This window comes from Calliphora vicina, chromosome 5 (genome assembly GCF_958450345.1).
Source record: "Calliphora vicina chromosome 5, idCalVici1.1, whole genome shotgun sequence".
NCBI lineage: Eukaryota > Metazoa > Arthropoda > Insecta > Diptera > Calliphoridae > Calliphora > Calliphora vicina.
In genome coordinates, this window is record NC_088784.1 from 49,071,238 (window position 1) to 49,092,573 (window position 21,336).

Sequence of the window (21,336 nt, forward strand, 5' to 3'; positions counted from 1 at the left end):
CCATCTGCCGAGTCACCCCAACCATGAGATTCTGATGCAGGATCCCCTTCCCCGACACATCCGGATCGACTTTCGACGCTTTCGCAGCGACATCCAAGACGTCATACCATCGGACGTCAACCGATTGTCTATTGCATCAAACGGCGGTTACTGAAGCCTGTGGTTAAGACCAACTGAGGTGGCGCCGTTTCTCCAGCTCCCACTACCACCTACTGACATAAACACAAATACTTAAAAACATATATTCTTGTAATTTCAGGAAAAACAATCGGTCACAGTCGAACTGTTACAACAACAACAATAATAAACTTACCGAACTCCTTGTTTCTGTAAAATTACTTAAGTCGGGTGTAATTGCAGCACGTCCTCGTTTTCCGCGACCTTTAGAAGTGCGGGCATCTAAATCTTCGGTTGGAGAGTCACAAAATCTAAAAAAAATATAAGAAAAATTAAAAATTTATTTTAATTTTTTGACAACAATTTAAACAGTGGTGTTAAACAACTTTAAAGCTCAAAAGTAAAAATCAATAAGAAATTGTTTGATTTTAAAAAAGTAAAAAAAATTATGTAGGTTTCAACATTTTAATTGCAAAATCTTTTAACCCTCCGGCGGATGAGAAGGTCCCTGTGGTCCATTTTCATTTTCAAACTGAAATTACTCCTTGATGTTCCATGGGAAATTTTATCTAGAATAGTTTAAAAAAAATCAAAGCGATCCGACCAATAGTTTAGTTTCTATTGAGATTTAAATGTGTTTAGTACGGGAACTTGTACTGAAATTTCAACAATAGTTTTTTAGTCTTTTTTCATATAAAACTCATAAAAAATTAATAATGTTATATATAAAAGAAATTTTTTTCTAACATTCATTATACATACATGTATAATTAGTAAATAATGATAAATCAAAACAAAAAAAATGTTTAAAAAATGCGTTTTCATATAAAATTAAATAAAGGAATTTTCGCGAGTTTAATGCACTCATCATTTCCTTTCATGTTGCACAATGGTTTAAAAACATTATATTTTGGTAATCATCAACTTTATCGTTATCCCTATTCATATAAAACTTGTTTATGTAAAATTTCATCACTATATTAATTATAAGACAATTATGAATATTCAAGTAATTTTAAACCATAATTTCAGAGTGTAAAATATTACACCGTACGACTATCAATATTAGACAGGAACCGGATGATATATGTCTGAAACAATAAATTAAATGGAGAAAAACTGCATTTTCAGTTTTTCATTTCGTGATCCTGTTTCCTTTTAGAAGGACTTAAAATTTTCAGAGGAGTACATTTTTAAAAAAATGTTTTAAAATATTTTTCTTAATAAAACTTTTTTGTATACTAATAAATTTTTGTTTTATATTTTAATTTGACCTTTATATATGGGGCATTTCACGTCAAGTGAACCAACTTTTGAAATCGACGTCTTCCGATCGCGATGCACCAATGCACCAATGTTAGTTCTATTGGATAGTAATTCGGACACCATTTTTCAACAAGATCGGTCAAGATCTCTCTGAGTTATAGGAGGTCAAAATTTGACATTTTGGCCAAACAGGTGTTTTTTTTTATCCATATAACTTATTACCTATTGTTCTTAGCAAAATGTGTCCCAAATAGTTTAGATAGCTATTTATGCAATCTTTCGAAAAAAAAAATTAAAAAAATTTAATAAAATATTTTTGATTTTTTTTTTAAATCAAAAATATTTTTGACTTTTTTTTTCAAAATGGGCCCTTTTTATTTTTTTTTTTATTTTTTTTAAGAAAGCTTAGGTCTTTTCCTAAGCGACCTATATGGTCGCTTAGTGGGATGCGAGTGGGATATCTATCAAAAAAAATATTTTGTAACTCAAGATTTAAAATTTTTGAATTTTTTTGCAAAATCAAAAACTTTGTTGACTTTTTTTAAAAAAATGGACCCATTTTTGCTCAGAAGAAAGCTTATGTGTTTTCCTTTAACACCCTTTTTGTCGCTTAGTGGGATGCGAGTGGGATATCTATAAAAAAAATCAAGACATACAATTTTTTACTTTTTTTTGAAAAATCAAAAACCTTTTTGACTTTTTTTCCAAAATGGACTCTTTTTTTATTAATTTTTTTTTTCAAAAGAAAGCTTAGGTCTTTTCCTTTAAAACCTTTTTGGTCGCTTAGTGGGATGCGAGTGGGATATCTATCAAAATAAATGTTTTGTAACTCAAGACAAAGGTTTTTAAATTTGCACTATTTTAATTTTTTTCATATTTGTGTGTAAACCTTAAAAATTAAACTTACGCAGAGAAACTAGACACATTAGCCTTTCCGATGGTATGTAACATACCCAACTAAAATTTCATAGCCTCGATACTGTAATACCCATAATATGTTAACCTCAGGAATAAAAATCACTTTTTTTCTATATAAATGTTGAATAATTTAATTTTGTTATTTATTTGTAATAATAATTAATTTAATATATAATAATAATAATAATAATAAAAAGATGAATAATTTAGTAAAATTTAATCTAAATCACAATAGATCAATTTATATAATAACTATTTTTACACTTAATTTATGAAGTTTTTAAATTTTCAAATATCCATACTTTTATCCTCCTTATTTGTCACCTTTATTAGCTGCTTTTTTTTGTCAATCCTTTCTTGGCGTTATTAGATTCAGCTACTGATTTCGCTGCTGGCTTCTTTTTTGGCTTTGGAAAGAAATAGCATTGAGTGGATGCAGAAAACTTTTTTAATTTGAGTCTTCCATCGACAAGCGGTATGAAAGCATGGTATTGAGCAGTGCCATCGATTGTTACCGCAGCATCGAATCTGCTCTTTAGTGTTTTCAATGTTTCCTCATGATCCTCTTTGCTACTAAAAACTATTTTAGTTTCTTTACAATAATTCTTTGCCCAATGGAATAAAGCAGTCGCATCTAAGATGCGATCTTGATGAGAGCACTGGAGGCTATACTTCGCTGCATTTCTTTTGAGGTTTGCTCCAATACCATCACATGCTCCTTTACCATGAGCAGTAGGATGAAAATGCCACTCAGCTGGCATTCCAAAATCTTTTTCATGAGCTGTAAGATTTGCGAAGCTACTTTTGTTTTTAAAATGTTGACGAGCTCCGTCCGAAACGTAGTATACCTTTTCTACTGTAAATTTTGATTTTAGATAATTTAGTATTATCTTCTGGTACTCACAAACTGCAACGGTGTCATGTTTTAAATCGTCGGATATGATTGCCATACTTTTGTGTTCCAAGTTTTCTTCTTTCATGTAGTAAATAACTACTGTGAATATAGTTGCTTGGTCGTTATTGAAGCGGAATGCTTGTATGGAATCCTGAAGAACATATTTATAGTTCTCTGCGAAATCAAATGAAATAATGAATTCACCAGACTTCAAATGTGTTTTCAAGTCCTTGAAGAATGACCACTGCTCTTTGACTAAAAAGTCATGGGTTCTCAAATTTAGCAATCCTCTACACAGTTCTTCCACAAAATCATCCACATTTAAAATTATGGTTTTCAGTGTGCATCTTTCAGTCTGAAGCCAAGATTCAAATTTTAACTCCTCAATACATTCTCGATCAAAAGAGTTGATTAAATTTTCTTTGATGGATGTGGTTTCCGGGCAATTTTCATGGTAAATACAAACACATACTGTGTGAGTTCCGCTGCTTCCTGCCAAAACGCAATGTTTTGGCCTCAGTTGTGTAAATTTTGTGAATCCAATTTTGACATCCTCGTATTCAGATTGAAATGTTGCGAATAATTCATTCAGGTTACAGAGAACCATTCTCTTCTGCATTTGAACTTTCTTGCCATCGATTCGTACAGACATCCAGTCTTTCATCCCTGGCATCAGGCGACTCATATCATCTCGTTGGTAAAACTGAGTTATTAGAGATTTAGTATCGCACTCCAAAGTTTTTCCCTTCTTTTTGTTTGGGAGTGTGAGAATCCCATGCTCAGCAACCAATTGTTTAGCAATTCTTGCTTTTCGTTGAGACGTTCCAAACTCAGTCATTGTTTTTGCAGAACTCCATGTTCTTGGAGCAAGCGTGAGAAGTTGAATTCTTTCAGCTTCACTCTGTGACGTTTTGTATTTCTCTTTTATTTGTTCAAGAACTTCTACTGCATCCTTATGGTATTGGTTTCGACACTCATTCTGAAATAACTTCAACGCAAGGCTCATTACTATTCAAATTCGGTAATTCGTTCAACTTTCCGAGCTCTTTCCTGCATGATCCACAAATTTTCAATCGTTTTGACAGCGTAGGGAATTTTTTTAATAAGCCGTCGGAAATATTTCGCATATCTGATGATCTGTGCTTCATTTTGTTAAAGGGATTAAAACAAAAAGACGAATAAATTTCATTTTCAACCTTAGCCTTTTTAGAAGTCGTAGACATTTTGAATTTTGTAAGTATTTATGTAAATAACACACGTCTTAACTTTAACGCTGTTTCTAAAAAACTGATTTCCGTATGTCTTCAGAATGACAATAAATAGTTTTTTAAGATCATATAGGTAGTACGTTTTAATGAATGAGTCTAAAATCTTTTATTAGGGTCAAGAAGGGCTTACATACTAAAGTACCTAGTTTAACCAAATGTTACCATATAAATAACCTACCGGCAACTTCTACCTCTCCACCCACTTCTTAAAGTCAAATGTCATAAAATAATAAATAAACTGGTACTTCCACTTGATTCCAAAAATTTGTTTCTGGGGCACCTGATATTTTAACAATGAAAATCACGTGCGCTGAAAACTACCTCTAGGATTGACTAAAAAAGCCGCAAGATACAAAACTCAGACAAATTTTGGGGGTGGAAAATTAATAGCGGCCGGCCTCATATTGCACCCCTCCAGTGGCTATTATCGGTCAGTTGTTGTGGTTTTTATTTTTATGGTTTTAGAAACACTTACACACAAATATGAAAAAAATCAATTTAAAAACATTTGTCTTGAGTTACAAAACATTTATTTTGATAGATATCCCACTCGCATCCCACTAAGCGACCAAAAATGTTTTAAAGGAAAAGACCTAAGCTTTCTTTTGAGAAAAAAAAATTAATAAAAAAAGAGTCCATTTTGGAAAAAAAAAGTCAAAAAGGTTTTTGATTTTTCAAAAAAAAGTAAAAAATTATATGTCTTGAGTTACAAAACATTTTTTTTATAGATATCCCACTCGCATCCCACTAAGCGACAAAAAGGTTGTTAAATTAAAACACATAAGCTTTCTTCTGAGAAAAAAAAAATTAAAAAATGGGTCCATTTTATTAAAAAAAGTCAACAAAGCTTTTGATTTTGCAAAAAAATTCAAAAATTTTAAATCTTGAGTTACAAAATATTTTTTTTGATAGATATCCCACTCGCATCCCACTAAGCGACCATATAGGTCGCTTAGGAAAAGACCTAAGCTTTCTTAAAAAAAATAAAAAGGGCCCATTTTGAAAAAAAAAGTCAAAAATATTTTTGATTTAAAAAAAATAAATCAAAAATATTTTATTAAATTTTTTTAATTTTTTTTTTCGAAAGATTGCATAAATAGCTATCTAAACTATTTGGGACACATTTTGCTAAGAACAATAGGTAATAAGTTATATGGATAAAAAAAACACCTGTTTGGCCAAAATGTCAAATTTTGACCTCCTATAACTCAGAGAGTTCTTGACCAATCTTGTTGAAAAATGGTGTCCGAATTACTATCCAATAGAACTAACATTGGTGCAAATTTCATCGCGATCGGAAGACATCGATTTCAAAAGTTGGTTCACTTGACGTGAAATGCCCCATATATAGATTATTTAGGCTCAAGTTCATTAAATTGATTTCCTTAGAAATACAATTTATTCTATTCAATTTTCATAATTCTAAAGAATACTGAAAAAGTTATATTTAATTTTTTAATTTAAAAAATTTTTTTTTTTAGTTTTTAAATTTTTTTTTAATATTTCTCGATTTTAAATAGCAACCGAGCCGGAAGATATTGATGTATCATTCGTGTATGTAAGTTATTTGGGGACTTCAGAAAGTTGATTTCAACACACAGGCGGACATGGCTATATCGGCTCCGCTATCTATAACGATTCAGAATATATATATCATTTCCCGGGTAGTCGGGATTCATTTTGAAATTTCCCGGGAATTCTCGCCTAGAACAAATTATTCAATTTTAAGAATGTAGACTTCGTTAAACATCTAAAAATGTCTTTGGTTTCAAAATGTAATTGGATACAAATAACAAAATCCAATAAAAATTTAATATAAAGAGATAAAACGACTCGATTTCTAATTTTGTGAAAAAGCAATAGAATTCTGTGATAGCCCTGAACATTCACGAGTTTTTGGAATATTTTGAATAATGAACTTTTTATTGGTCTATTTGGATTAAATCTTTTTTGTTGTATGAATCTTCTGCGTTTAGTTTTATTCCAGTTCTAATGTTAGTATGACACATTGATGTAGTTGCTGTTTGTATTTTGCCTAAATCATCTTTGCTACTGTTTGGCATCAATCCAAGTTTTCCAAAATTGTTATAAAAATAAAACAAACAAATTTCAAGTTTAAATTAGAGACGAAGATCTCTTTTTATTGTTAATAAATATTACCTCGTAGAAGGAATATATTGCGTTATTTAGTATGTCGAAGACAATTTGACAAGTGTTTTTTAATGCTAAAATAACAAGCATAATTTGGTGGCAAACAATATTTAAGGACCCGTTAACGGTTTACTCGCTAGAATCTAGTAAAATACTTCCAGCAAAGTTGCATAAAAAAGGAAGCAACAATAGATTCTAACGTTGTTAAAAATAGTATAATACGTTTAATGTAGTTATTACCAAAAGGATGCAACCTAATCATTGCCGGCCACCTTGCAACACTAATGTATGTTGTAATGTTAATAGCATAGGTATGGTTTTTAGACAGATCCATAAACTGAATGGTTTTTAGACAGATCCATCAACTGAATGGTTTTTAGACAGATCCATCAACTGAATGGTTTTTAGACAGATCCATCAACTGACCCTTGCGGGCAATGGTTTTTATAAAGAATATAGTAAAATAATACATACTAGGGTAAATCGTAAATATATTTCAATGAGCTTTTTTAATGATAATGTAAATATACAATTCGAATGTTAGTTAAAATGTTGAATTCATTTGTGTTTAATTCATAGATGTAGATCCATAGTAATAAAAAGAGGAAATCCCAAGTTTGTGAAATACCATTAACTGATAATTATATAGAATTAACTGGACCTGTCAGTATCCAGCCAAAAATTGTTCTCTGAGCAAATAATGACCCTAATACGTCTCGTCGAATTTCCAGTAACATAATTTGCGGATATAAATCAGCCCCAATAAGAATATCAACAGGCCGGCTATGGAAAGGATTGGAATCTGCCAAATGAAGATTTGGCAATAATCCTTTAATGTCGGCGTTTACAGAAATCGAAGGCAAATTCTCCGATATATCTGCCAAAACAAAGGCCGTGGTATTCAGTACTACAGAAGAATCCAAATCAGAGCCGATCTTCAGAGAACAAGCCTTTCTCAAAACTACTGAAACCGCATTATTTACGCCAGAAACTTTAGCATTTGCAGAATGCGTGGGAAGTTTAAACCTTTTTCGTAATCGATTAATAACGAATGAACATTCCGAAGCTGAATCAATAAGTGCTCTGACCTGATACCTATTGCCATTATGTATGATATTTACTGATGCAGTTCCTAAAATAACAGATTGATTTTGACGTGTATGAAATACTTGTCGAGTTTGCGTAACATTAGTAGAAGTAGAAGGTCGTTGATAAGTCGGTGACGAGTTAGTGGGTCGAAGAACCTCAGCAGAACTCTGACCGGAAGAAGTCGTAGGCCATTCCACGTTTGAATTTTCTATTGGCTCTTGATGAAGCATAGTATGGTGACGATTATCGCAAATTAAACAATTATTACAATTATTATTGCTTTTACAATTGCTGACATGGTGTGTCCTTGAAAGACAATTAGAACAACAGTTATTTTCGTTCACAGCTAAAATTCTGTCAGTTATTGGAAGACTCTTAAATCGTCGACAAGAGCGTAAAAAGTGGTATTGGTTAGGACATAAAATACAAGAAATATTCGAAGAAGTAACATCGTCAGAAGGTGCAGAATAGTTCACGTGATGTGACTTTGTTTCCAAAACGTTACCTTTAAGATTGTGAAGGCAGTCCAATGTCATAATTCTTTCCGTCAGAAAGTTATTCAAATCTTGCCAAAAGGAAAGAGCCGTCTTGTCCTTTACGCTCTGTTCCCAAAGAGAAACTGTCGATGAAGGTAGCCTTTGTATGCATATAAAGATGATAATTGGGTCCCAATTATCAGTAGACACTTTATAAATAGAAAGGGATGTAAGACAACTATTAATTCCGCGTTGTAAGGTCTTAAGTCCCACACTAGTTTCCTTTTCAAAGGATGGCAGACTAAACAGAAATTTCAGTTGGTTGTTTACTAACATACGAGGATTCTCATATGCAATCTTAAGATCCCGCCAGGCTACTTCAAAGCCCTCATTACTCAACGGACTTTTCAAAACAATATCCTTAGCTTCACCTTCGGTCTTACGTATTAAATGACAAAGACGTTCTACATTACTAAGACGCGAGCTGTGTATATAAATCGCCGTAAATAAATCTCTAAAGGCCGGCCAAGAATCATAATCTCCTCCAAATGCGTCGACATTGCAAGGGGGTAGAGTCAAAGTATGCCCAGAATCAGAATTCACCGCTGGCGAATCACTTGCGTTCGGTACCGATTTAAATTTGCTCACTTTCTCATTAATCGAACCTAAACATTTCATATAGGCTACATATGTGACATGATATTTAGACGCAGCTACATCTAAAATCTAAACAGGCCTCATATGTTGTCTTAACTTTCTCCCATAAAACTTTTATTTCAGCGCTCTGAACCTCCAAGGTATAAACATTATGAATGTCCTCAGGAAAATCATTAAAATTTGCCTCAAAAGCAATAAGAGCATCCGATGCTCTAATGAATCTATTAAGTGGAGTGACTGGCATTTTCCTTATTCAATTTTCGATAATATATAAAAATTAATTACAAAAATATAAAAAAAAATTTAAAAAAAATATATCCCGAAACTATGTTGTTGTCAAACTGACCGACCGTAGGGTGACCAATACAATGTAAGAAGAGAAATATATTATTGTTATTGTAATTTACAGATGTAAATCTGTAAACAAATAATCGCCCAAAAGAAAATGTAACAATTACTAATTTGTATGCGATAATAATAACAATATCGACAATGAACACGTTATTTTATAATACGGCTAAACAATTTAATTTATTTGTTCAAACAAAACAAGAAATAGTGACAATATTTCTAAAATCGAAGAGTTTTATATTTAAAAAAAAAGCACAAATGAAATATGTATTTTTTCGCGTTAAAAACAAAATAATTTTAATCACTTCACTTTTGCTCAAATTGAAATATATTTACGTACCTTATTTTATGAAAAATAAAATATGTAATAAATATATATTGCCGGTGGACTGTATTGTTGCCAAGGGATGATGGAGTTCAATGATGCCTAAAGATCCAGTACTCGTTTCAAAATCCGGCTCGAAGGACCAAATGTTTGGCATCAATCCAACTTTTCCAAAATTGTTATAAAAATAAAACAAACAAATTTCAAGTTTAAATTAGAGACGAAGATCTCTTTTTATTGTTAATAAATATTACCTCGTAGAAGGAATATATTGCGTTATTTAGTAAAATGCACGTAGTGCTTATGTCGAAGACAATTTGACAAGTGTTTTTTAATGCTAAAATAACAAGCATAATTTGGTGGCAAACAATATTTAAGGACCCGTTAACGGTTTACTCGCTAGAATCTAGTAAAATACTTCCAGCAAAGTTGCATAAAAAAGGAAGCAACAATAGATTCTAACGTTGTTAAAAATAGTATAATACGTTTAATGTAGTTATTACCAAAAGGATTCAACCTAAACAGCTACTACTGCTGTTTCTCCAAATATGTGAGAATTTTTTTTGTGGTACTTCTTTGTTGGACTTTTGGTTGACTTGTGTATTATTGATTTACTGAATATTGGTATTGATATTTTGATGAGCATAGGATTTTAATTATTATTTACTTTTTCTTTGAGGATGCTGTAAATATGTTATGGAGTTCTACTGTTTTGGGTGAGAAGCTATTATTTATGTTGGTAAATAATGGTATTACTGTCTTTAGATTATGTTTTGAGCATTGTTTGTATATTTGGAGCTGGTACACTTGAAATTATCTGTTTTGCTCTATTATTGTTTATAATTGGATCGAGTTGTTCTATTGCCTTGTTGATATTTTGGGTATGCTTATATGATATGTAGTATGTATTCTCACTTTAATTTTGTTGGCTACAATTTTGTGAGATTTTGTTTTTTGTAGTGTAAATGTCTTTATTATTATATATTAATTTTATTGGTTATTGGCTGATCCCATTATTATTAGTTAATTTTCAAATTATATATTGATATCTTTTAATTTTATAATTATTTTATGTATAATCAAATTGTGAGTAGTATAATTGGAACCGATTATGGCTAGGATTCTGTAACTGAATGAATAAATAAAAAAAAATGCTAAAGAACGTAACATTACGTGAAATATATTTTTCTTCTGAAATAGTTTTGTTTTTGTGTTTTAAGGCCATATTCCATAATTGGTTTTTATATCACAAATATTTTACATTTTATATTACGTTTTATGCTTCTCCTGTAAAATTATAAAAAGTGATGTTACGTACTTTTTAAGAAATATTCGCAATGAGAAAATTAAATCCTGTTTAAAATATGTACTTTTTATGAAATATTCGCAAAAAGAAAATTAAATCCCGTTTGTTAAAATCGATGATACGTTCCAAAGTTATTCGATGAAGATCATTCCTAACTAATTTTTCACAAACATTTCAGAGATTTTCCGCTTTAGAGTTCTATAAAATATAATATAAACCGTATCATGTTATATTTAATGCGCAGCTGAGAGTACATATATCTATCATACATGATTTCATTTTAACAGAATCGATAAAAAATCGATAATCGATGAAATTTGGAATACCCTGTGTATAAATTTCGAATATTATTAAGTAAAATTATTGCATAACATACCTTGGAGGAGCCCAATCATGTCGAGTGCAATCCAGTAATGTTCCAACATATGTTTTACCACGCCAAGTTACATTGACAACAAGTACGCCGCCTTCGGTTTCATGCCACACTATTCCTTCTAGTGTTACTGAAGTACCCGGTTCACAAGGCCCTAGGCAATCTGGTTCAGTAATAGTACCAACAGATGTACCTATGCATATGTCAACCATTTCCTTATTTATTGAAGACGATGTTGCATCGCTGTCAGACTGTTTTACGCGTTTAGCCGGTGGAGATTCTGAATTTTCGGTCGCCGATGTAGATGTGGCCATTGAATTTTCTACCGGCAAAGTCTTGTTATTTGAATTTGTTGCAGAGTGTGTACGGTGAACTGTAGCTGAAATTAGACCTGGTGCTACATGTTTTACTATTTGGTTTTGAACATTAGATGACGATGATTTCATATCGGTATCTGGAAATGTAGAAGCAGTTATACATGATCCATTAGTAGAATTATTTGAAGCTGCAACAGCTGCCAATTGTGCTGCAATATGCGAAGAAATTTTTATATTGCCTCCATTGTTAGTAGAAGCCTCTTTACACGGAGGTCCAGGAGCATTGGCGTTACCACTACACGATATCGTTTGCGTAGAAACAGGTGTACTTATAGCAGTAGTAACAGATAAGATAGTCGACACTGCTGTTGAACTTGAAGTATCAGCTGAAGGTGTAAATACACCAGGTGGCACTGTCGAAGTATTGCCGCTAGTATTTTGGGTTGATAGACGTTGACTAAGCGTATTATTTTCAGTCTTTCGAATACATGTATTAGAACATGTGGAAGCATTACATTCTGATCCACCACAATGACATACAGGCTTTTCCATAGATTCCTTATCGTTGGTAATAGAAGGATTTTTTTCAATTCCTATTCGATTGGAATGTGAAGACTTTTCCTTTGCTTTATCTCGTCGGTGACCGGAACTTCCCCGTTTTGTTCCTTGTAATGTTGTTTGGGAAATATTATTATTTGTAGAACCTGTATTATTTAGAGAAATGTTTCCACTATTATTACTCGTTGATAAATTATTTTGGTTATTACCATTTCCCACATTTTTCTTGTTTCCAGTGGGATTTGAATTACCTTGGGAATTACAAATTCCCATTACTACATTCGAATTTTGAGAATTAGATGATGTCGATGGGTTTGATACTGATAGTACGCAAGTATTATCTTCTTGGTTTGTAGGACAGACGTTGGTTCCACTACCTACCAATCCATTTTGTTGTTGCTCTGTTGCTTTGACAATTTCGTGTTTTGCTTCTGAGCTTTTTGTGCCCGGTTTTGTACGTTTTATTTTCATTTTTAAACCCTTGTCAAGTGTAGCTTGATGGTCTATTGACATTTTATTGTTTAACTTGTTACTGTTACTAGAGCAAGAAATGCTCTGACTGCTGTTTATGTTATTTACTCCCGCTCCACTTACATTACTACTAGTATTACCATTATTTCCGGCTTGAGATGACATGCTGATTGTGCAGTCTTTTTCTTCTAAATATTTCGTTGGTTTAAATTGCTGATCACTATTATCATTAAACTTTGTAGAGTATAGGGAAAATGAATTAGAAGAGGTTGAAATAAGATGTCCGCCCTTTGAAAATCCTGCAAAAGTTGATGCTGCACAGCAAATGGGTGTTAAGCTTAAGGACTTCGAAATATTTCTTTCAAATGTAATTTTGTGCTTCGAAAATTTTAGTGATTGAGTATTTTCATTGGAACTTAAATTGTTTGATACTTTTTCTTTGTCGCAGTATTTTGATTGTATTGGTTTAATGTCTTTTTTGTTAATTGCAGATTTTATGCCATCAAATTTGGAACATTGGATATTTTTTAGTGAATTTTCTATATCTGCGTCTAATTCATTCAATAGCTCAGGTATACCGCCAATGTCCCATTCGTCCTCATATTCAAAATTCGAATCTTTGACTACTTCATTTGGAGAGGAATCATTCGATAAAATAATTTCGTTGCCATTATGCTTTAAATTAAACTCTGAAATAAATAATAATGATTAAATTAATTTATTTTCATTATTCAAAATATAATTATTTAAGTATTACATAAACCTGTCCGAAAAAAAGAATAAGTTAAAAATATAATATTTAATATAATTTGAAAGTAAATTTTTAATTAGGCTTAAGTTCATTTATTATAATTACTCTGTAATAATTCAAAGAATATCACTGAAAACTAATTTTAGACAATTCGCTCTTGATGATCAACTCAAAATTTTGAAAATTTCACTTTTTTCAAGAAATCAACTAACAACTGTAAAAATTTCAACGTATTCTGATTACTCTTTCATCCCGAAAACAACATTTGAGACCATTTTTGTGATAATGTAGTGACTACTTTTATACAACAAAAAGGTATTATTTCAAGTTAATACAAAAGTTGAAATAGAAATACATCGTATATTTTCATAAAAAAAGTATTATGTTTAGTTGAGCCTTTATTCAAGTTAAAAATAATCAAATTGTTTTATTTATATTTGGTTGTATTTTGAGTTGATACTGTTTTGTTGATTAAATTGGTTGTACTTTATGATTTTAATTCGAAATGTGACTCTTTTTATAATAAAATTGTTCACATTTTTTCAGAAAAATTGTATTAACTCAAAAAATAGATTTTTTTGCGCAATAATTGGAAATATTGAAAAGAAGAATAATGTACACTCAGGTCTCGTTTTATGCGATAGATGCGTTCCAAAAAAAATCACATAAATTGAATTTGCATTAAACGATACTCTAGCGTCATATAAAAACTAATGATTCGTTCCAAAATTCTGAAAAACCGCATAAATTCAAATTTTAATTAAAAATCCAGAGCAAAATCGCATAAAAAAATCAACAAAAATATATTTATTTCATTTGCTTAAACAGTAAAAACAAAAACCCTTTAAAAAATAAACAAAAATATAATATTAATTCATTAATAACAGAAAAAACAGAAAATGATAAAAATAAACTAAAACATTTTTTAAGGAAATTCTGTAAATATGTATGATCAATCTGAATGACTGAATAATTGTCGGCATAGTTTAGGAATTGGTTCAACGTCATTTTCATCAGTAGATGATATAATCATAACAGCATATTGTAAAATATCATTTTCATCACTAGAATTAAAAAAAAAAACATCTAAAATTTTAGAATCTGTTAAAATTCCAAAAAAAAAAAATTGTGAATTTAAAAACCGCATAAATTTGAATCCGCATAAAACGAGACCTGAGTGTAGTTATATTTTTAAATGGAATTTACATACTATGATGTATTCAGTCTTTCAAATTCTCTTAAAATGTAACCACAAACAGTTTTTAACATCTACTGAAAATTTTATTTATAGATTTTTGGTAATTATTCGAACTTTTTATATATATAATTTGAAAGTAAATTTTTAATTAGGCTTAAATTCATTTTTATTATAATTTATTTGTAATAATTCAAAGAATATCACTGAATACTAAAATTTTAGACAATTGGCAAATTGGAATGCATTTTCTACCCTGCCAAGGGCGTCAACAAAAATTTTGAGTTAATACCCTCTTGTTGATCAAGTGCGAATTGGTAAATTGGAATGCAAGGGCGTCATCAACAATCTTTATTGTCAAGGTCTATTTAATAGTTATTTAATTTTTTTGACCTTTTTATTTAACTTTAATATTTTAATTATTTAAGCTTAAGGTCATTTTTAATAAAAATATTTAAATTTTTATTTCAATATTTCGCTACATCAATGTGTAGCATATTCAGGAAAAAAATTTCTTTTTGTTATTTCAAATTATTTGTCATATGAAAAAGTATTTGAAAATTCTAAACATACAAACAAAAAATATTAGATTAGTTTTTTCAAATGAATGTAACATAACACACAAAAACTTATAAACATTGTATTTATAATTAGTTGTGTTATTTCTTATGTACTAGGTATCTGTAAATATGTGCTACATTTTCGGTATCAGCTTAGTTAATTCGCTGTGTTGTTGGTATATTAATTATTTGTAGCATTTCTAAGATATACCTACGTTTATAGTTATTTTCTGTGTTTAATATTGATACATTTTCAAAGTTTGGATAGTGATTAAATTTTGAACAATGCAGTTTTTTGTGAAGTATTAATGTCTCTGTATTTTTGATCTGACTTATGTTCTGCAATTCTTGTTTTTAGTTTATTTTTCGTTGTACCCACATAAACTTTATTATAATTTTCTTTATCATTTCCGTCACAATGTATTTTGTATACTATATTTGACATATCCCATTTTTGTATTTTATCTTTTGTCCATGTGAAAGCGGACAGCAGTCTGATTTATCATCCTTGAAATCTATATATATATGGGGGATTTCACGTCAAGTGAACCAACTTTTAAAATCGATGTCTTCCGATCGGGATGAAATTTACACCAAGGTTAGACCTATTGAATTACTATTTTGATACTATCCCACTCGCATCCCACTAAGCGACCAAATAGATCTTAATGGACTAGACCCAAGCTTTCTTTTGATCAAAAAAAAAATTTAAAAAAAGGCCCATTTTGGAAAAAAAAGTTCGATTTTAAAAAAAAGTGAAAAATTGCATGTTTTGAGTTACAAAACATTTATTTTGAAAGATATCCCACTCGCCTCCCACTAAGCGACCAAATAGGTCTGAAAGGAAAATATCCAAGCTTTCTTTTGAGAAAAAAAAAAATTAAAAAAGGGTCCATTTTGAAAAAAAGTCAACAAAGTTTTTGATTTCGCAAAAAAGTCAAAAATTGCCTGATATCAAACTCGCATCCCACTAAGCGACCAAATAGGTCTTCAAGGAAAATATTTAAGCTTTATTTTAAGAAAAAAACAGGCACCATTTTGAAAAAAAAGCTAAAAAAGTTTTTGATTTCGGAAAAAAAATATTAAAAATTTTTTATTTTTTTTAAAAATATTTTTTTTCGAAAGATTGAAGAAATAGCTATCTAAACATTTTGGAACACATTTTGCTAAGATCAATAGGTAATAAGTTACATGGCACAGTGGGGCAGAATCGAAATTTTTTGGAAATAAATCTGGCATTTCTAAACGGCTGGTCCGATCGGGATAAAATTTGAATTGGGTGTAGCCAAGGAGTATTAAAATGGGCCCTACAAATAATCCAGGGGCGGCGCTATGGGGGCTCAAAGTAGGGTACCTTCGACATGTAAAATTTTTAAACACGTGCCATTTTTTTGTTTCCCATCCGATTTCAAAGAATTTTATATTTTTGGAAAGCGCTATTTATTTATCTCTTATAATTTTCTAGTTATAGGCATTTCAAAATTGAAATTTTAAAATTTTGCCATACCTTGGTCCGCTTTTTTAAAAATATAGGGCGCACTTTTGGACCGAATGGACTCGAATTTTTTTTGTTAGTTAGACAACTAAATTACCAACAACATACAAAAGATTTCAGAGCAATATCAATTACGAATCCAAAAATAACAGATTTTCAATTTAAAAATTCAAAAAATAGTATATTTTTGCTGTTTTTTGGACAAAAATGTGACATAACTCTTTTTTTATTAAAAAACAACTTTCTTTAAGAATATATAACAATTTTATGTTTTTCTATAAAGTTTCTTTACGTAGAACATTTTGGTATAAAAAACAAGTCCTATTTTTCGAACATGTCGGCCCTACGCCCTTTGGAAATTGACCTATTTTTTATCAAAATTTCAACTCTGGGCCACATGTTCTAAAATCCCAAAGCTGGGATCAGAAAACGGAAAGCAGTTTTGGAGACCCTGATGTGTTCCCTATTTATCCCTAAAGTATTTTCCCAGCCCCAAAGGAAATGTGGACCCTATAGACAAAATTGTAAAAAATACCATTTTTGGGATTTTCGCTCCAATTTTTAGGAATTGCAGGATTCCCTTTGACTTTTTGACAAGTTTTTTTATACCTTGTTATTTAGAATGAGAAACTTAAAAAACGCTGAAAATTTCATTGAGTTTCGTTAATAAATAAAGATTTTATTACATATTCATTGAGTTTCTAAAACTAAAATTTATATCAAAATTTTAATAGGATTGCAAATATTAGGAACAATTTGATCCACATTTATTCCGAGCTATATTTTTTTGTTTAGATAAGTTAAGTTTTTGACATAAATCTTTTTTTAATAAAAAAAGATTTATGTCACCTTTTTGTCCAAAAAACAGCAAAAATATACTATTTTTTGAATTTTTAAATTGGAAATCTGTTATTTTTGGATTCGTAATTGATATTGCTCTGAAATCTTTTATATATTGTTTGTAATTTAGTTGTCAAACTAACAAAAAAAATTCGAGTCCATTCGGTCCAAAAATGCGCCCTATATTTCAATTTTGAAATGCCTATAACTAGGAAATTATAAGAGATAAATAGCACACGCACGCATCTAGGCGATCTAGCCGAGCGCTTTCCAAAAATATAAAATTCTTTGAAATCGGATGGGAAACAAACAAATGGAACGTGTTTAAAAATTTTACATGTATTATTTGTAGGGCCCATTTTTATAACTTAAACTCGCGGTTTAGAAATGCCAGATTTATTTCCATGCAGCCCACTGTGCATGGATGAGAAAAATCACATGTTTGGTCAAAGAGTTCTGGACCGATCTTGTTGAAAAATTGTGTCTGAATTACTATTCAATAGGTCTAACCTTGGTGTAAATTTCATTCCGATCGGAAAACATCGATTTTAAAAGTTGGTTCACCTGACGTGAAATCCCCCATATGTATATGCTTCCAAATATATAACTCGCAGTAATTAGCTTCATCTTGTAGTTGTCTCGCATGTTTGGTAATGCAGATCATCGGCAATGCAGTGGACAAAAATATATTACAAAATAGCAATTTTCTATAAATTTTCAGTTTGTTGTTGATTTTATTTCTATAAATTTGACTAGCGGAAAAGAAAACATATACATATTATATATCAACGTGTACATCCACTTTTCAAAAATGTACAAAATTTTTAAGAATTAAAAAAATTATAAAAGACTTTTTTCAAAAATATGGGAATAAAAAATTATAGCTGATTTTTTTGGAAAATTTTAATTTTTAAAATGCAATAAGTTTTTTTATGAATCGTTTTTAATGAAATTTTACACTTATATAGAAACTTTCGATCCAAATCCAAAAGTGAAAAAGATATTTGTGAATTGTTAATGACAATCCCACAATTCCCAAAAAACTTTCCAAAAATCCCAAAATTGGGATTTTTTAGATTTTTTGATTTATTGAAGGGACCAAGCTCGGGGCTATGAAATTCCTTTGCACAATATTGAAGAACATATTGGGACATGAAACCAGCTATGCGATTTGAGAAAATGTTGTCTAAAGTTGAAATTTATATAAAAAATAGGTCTACTTCGGAAGGCTCTGGACCACGCAATAATACGAATTTTGATATTATTTTGCTTTTATATTATTTCCCGAAGTGTTGTCTTTCAGAAAAATATAAATACACTATTTATCTTTTTCTTATTTTCTGTATAATTTAAAATTAATGTAAGTACTTTTTTCGAAAAAAAAGACGAAAAAACGAAATACATAACTTTTGACTCAGTAGAGGTTTTTAAACAATTCTTTCTTACTATTCTTAATACATGTCTTGTTAATTCTTGTTAATTGTTAAAATTATATTTCAAGAAAATCGGGAAAGAATTGGAGCCCTTATTAGCAAAAAACCAGACCAAGGTGGGTAAATAAAATAATATTTTACTTTTCAAATGCGAATAACTCGTAACCTATAAGCAGTGTTGCCAATTTAGCCATTTTTGCTAAATTTAGCCCTTTTCAATCTTGTTTAGCTACAAAAAAATTAATTTAGCCTTTAGCCTTTTTTATTTTCGTTTAGCCATTTTTATGACTAAATCAAAACTTATATATTTACTCTAATGATCTGAAATTTTTGCTGTTGAAAATTAGTAAAATCAATTCAAAAAAAATTGACAGGAATATTATGACAAAATTAACTAAAAATGTTGAACCAGTAAACAATTTAAGCACATATAAATTGTTGGAACCTTCCATACATTCTTCAAAATTGCTCTAGTTCTCAAATTATATTTTTAAATTTTTGCACAAGCATTTCAAATACATGTTGTATTCTTGCAGGTAAAATAAAAACGACTACAAAGATTTAAATTGAAATGCAATAACTAATATAGAGAAAATTGGCGTTATTTGAATAAAAATTATATTTATAAAATCAAATATAGGGTTAAGGAAAATACTTTTAATTTTATCTGGGCGATGTATTTTTTGACCCTTAATGGTTAGGTTTCTCTAAAATAATATTTAACGTAAATATAGTACTTTAAAAAATATTTTATAAAACCTTATAAATGTCATGTATAGCGTTTTTAAAGACTACAATCCAACCAATTTAGAAAGGAAAATTCAGTTCATTATCGATAATAATTTAGCTATAATCATTTATATCTGACCAAATATAAAAAATTAACTTTTTTCCAAAATTAAATTAAATATTTATGTTTACATATTTTGACTACCTTAGTTTTGATATGTTTACTAACTATTGTCAAAATTTATGTTTTTGCCAATGAAAATCAATTCTGTCCTTCGATGTGTATAATTTTAAGAATATTTGTTTTCTGCATTACATGAGAGTAGGGTTGCCAGGCGGCCTGGAATGGCCTGGATTGTCCAGTTGTTTTGTGTCTTGTCCAGTTTCCAGCTAAAACACAATTTGTCCAGTTCAAAAATAATTTATTTCATTTCGGAAAATATTTTTTTTATTAATTATATTTATTTATTAATAGATATTTAGTAGAAGAACAAATTGTATAGTTATACAATTGTGAAATGTATATTCACTTGAATTTATTCCTTACAGTGATTAGTACCTAGCCAGCAACCGACCGATTAATTTGTTGTAATGATGATGAAGAATATATAGATGATGGTTTGTCAGATTCATATTTGTAGTTTATGTATAACGTAATGCATGAATTAAGCCCTATTAAGTTATTCCTGTACTATTATAGAACTGTGCAATAAGTAATCTTTTAAATTGGTTAAAATATGGAAGCAAAGTAGTAACTATTTTAAAAAATATTTCGTCTCTCGAAACAAAAATTTTAAAAATCCGAAGCAAATCAATATTTAAAAATTGATATTACGAGTTTATAGCAATGATATGATTTCGGAGACGAATCACATTATATCAATTTAATACAATCACTTTTATCGTGGGATAACTTATCAGAGCTTCCAAAGTTTTAGAAATGACATATATAATTGACAACATGTTGTACAATGACTTTTGCTGCATGCGAGAAGCCTTTGATAATTTCAATTGATATGATATGGTCCATTTAAAAAAAAATGCCATAAAAATAACTTACACAATCTATATAAAGGATTGAAAGAATTATTAATATTTTAAATAATCTATACACATAAGAAAGGAATAGAATGCTTTTCGACCTAATAATGGCTGAAATTTGCATAAGGCTAAATTTTGATTAAAGTTGAAAACATTTTAAAGCAAAAGATTTAGGTCCTAATTTTGTAAATCACGTCACCAAAGTGATATTTATGTGCATAGCAAAAATAAAATTTCACACATTTCAGAAATTTGTTTTTGTGATTTACAAAATTTGGGCCTTATACTATGTTCACAATTGCAGAGTTAATCATCTCAAACGTGATTAAGCTCTAATCACTTCAAAATCGAGATGATTATCCATACATTTAAATGATTTGTTAATCACTTTAAATTGACATAATTAAAACTTAATCACTTCATTAATCACATAGAATCACCTGAACATATCGACTATGATGTAGCATCGGCCACCTTTCAGTGTAGTACCGGTAAATAAATTTTGACAGTTTTTTTTCCTTAAAAAACCTTAAACAATTCATCAATGTTCACAATTTCATAATTAAAAAGTTTAAAAAAATCTGCTGATATCTTTAATAAAGTATTTATTTCCATATTTAATGCCTTAAAGAAATACAAATTTGTTTGTTCTTTTTTTTATTTATCAACTTAATCATTTTAGTGTCAACTTAATCATCTCAAATGTAATGTGAACGGCTTTGATTAACTTAATCAAAATTTTGCTTAAACGCGT

General features: G+C 29.9%; 1 protein-coding gene across 1 annotated transcript in view; it reads right to left on the reverse strand.

The window, feature by feature from the left end:
• sbb (scribbler) overlaps positions 1-21,336 on the reverse strand; it is a 401,061-nt gene that overhangs the window by 261,942 nt on the left and 117,783 nt on the right. Inside the window, exons 3-4 of the mRNA XM_065512292.1 lie at positions 11,196-13,227; positions 314-428 (exon numbers count right to left, since the gene is read on the reverse strand). Coding sequence (XP_065368364.1) covers positions 314-428; positions 11,196-13,227 — 2,147 coding nt within the window. The remainder of the gene's footprint in view (positions 1-313; positions 429-11,195; positions 13,228-21,336) is intronic.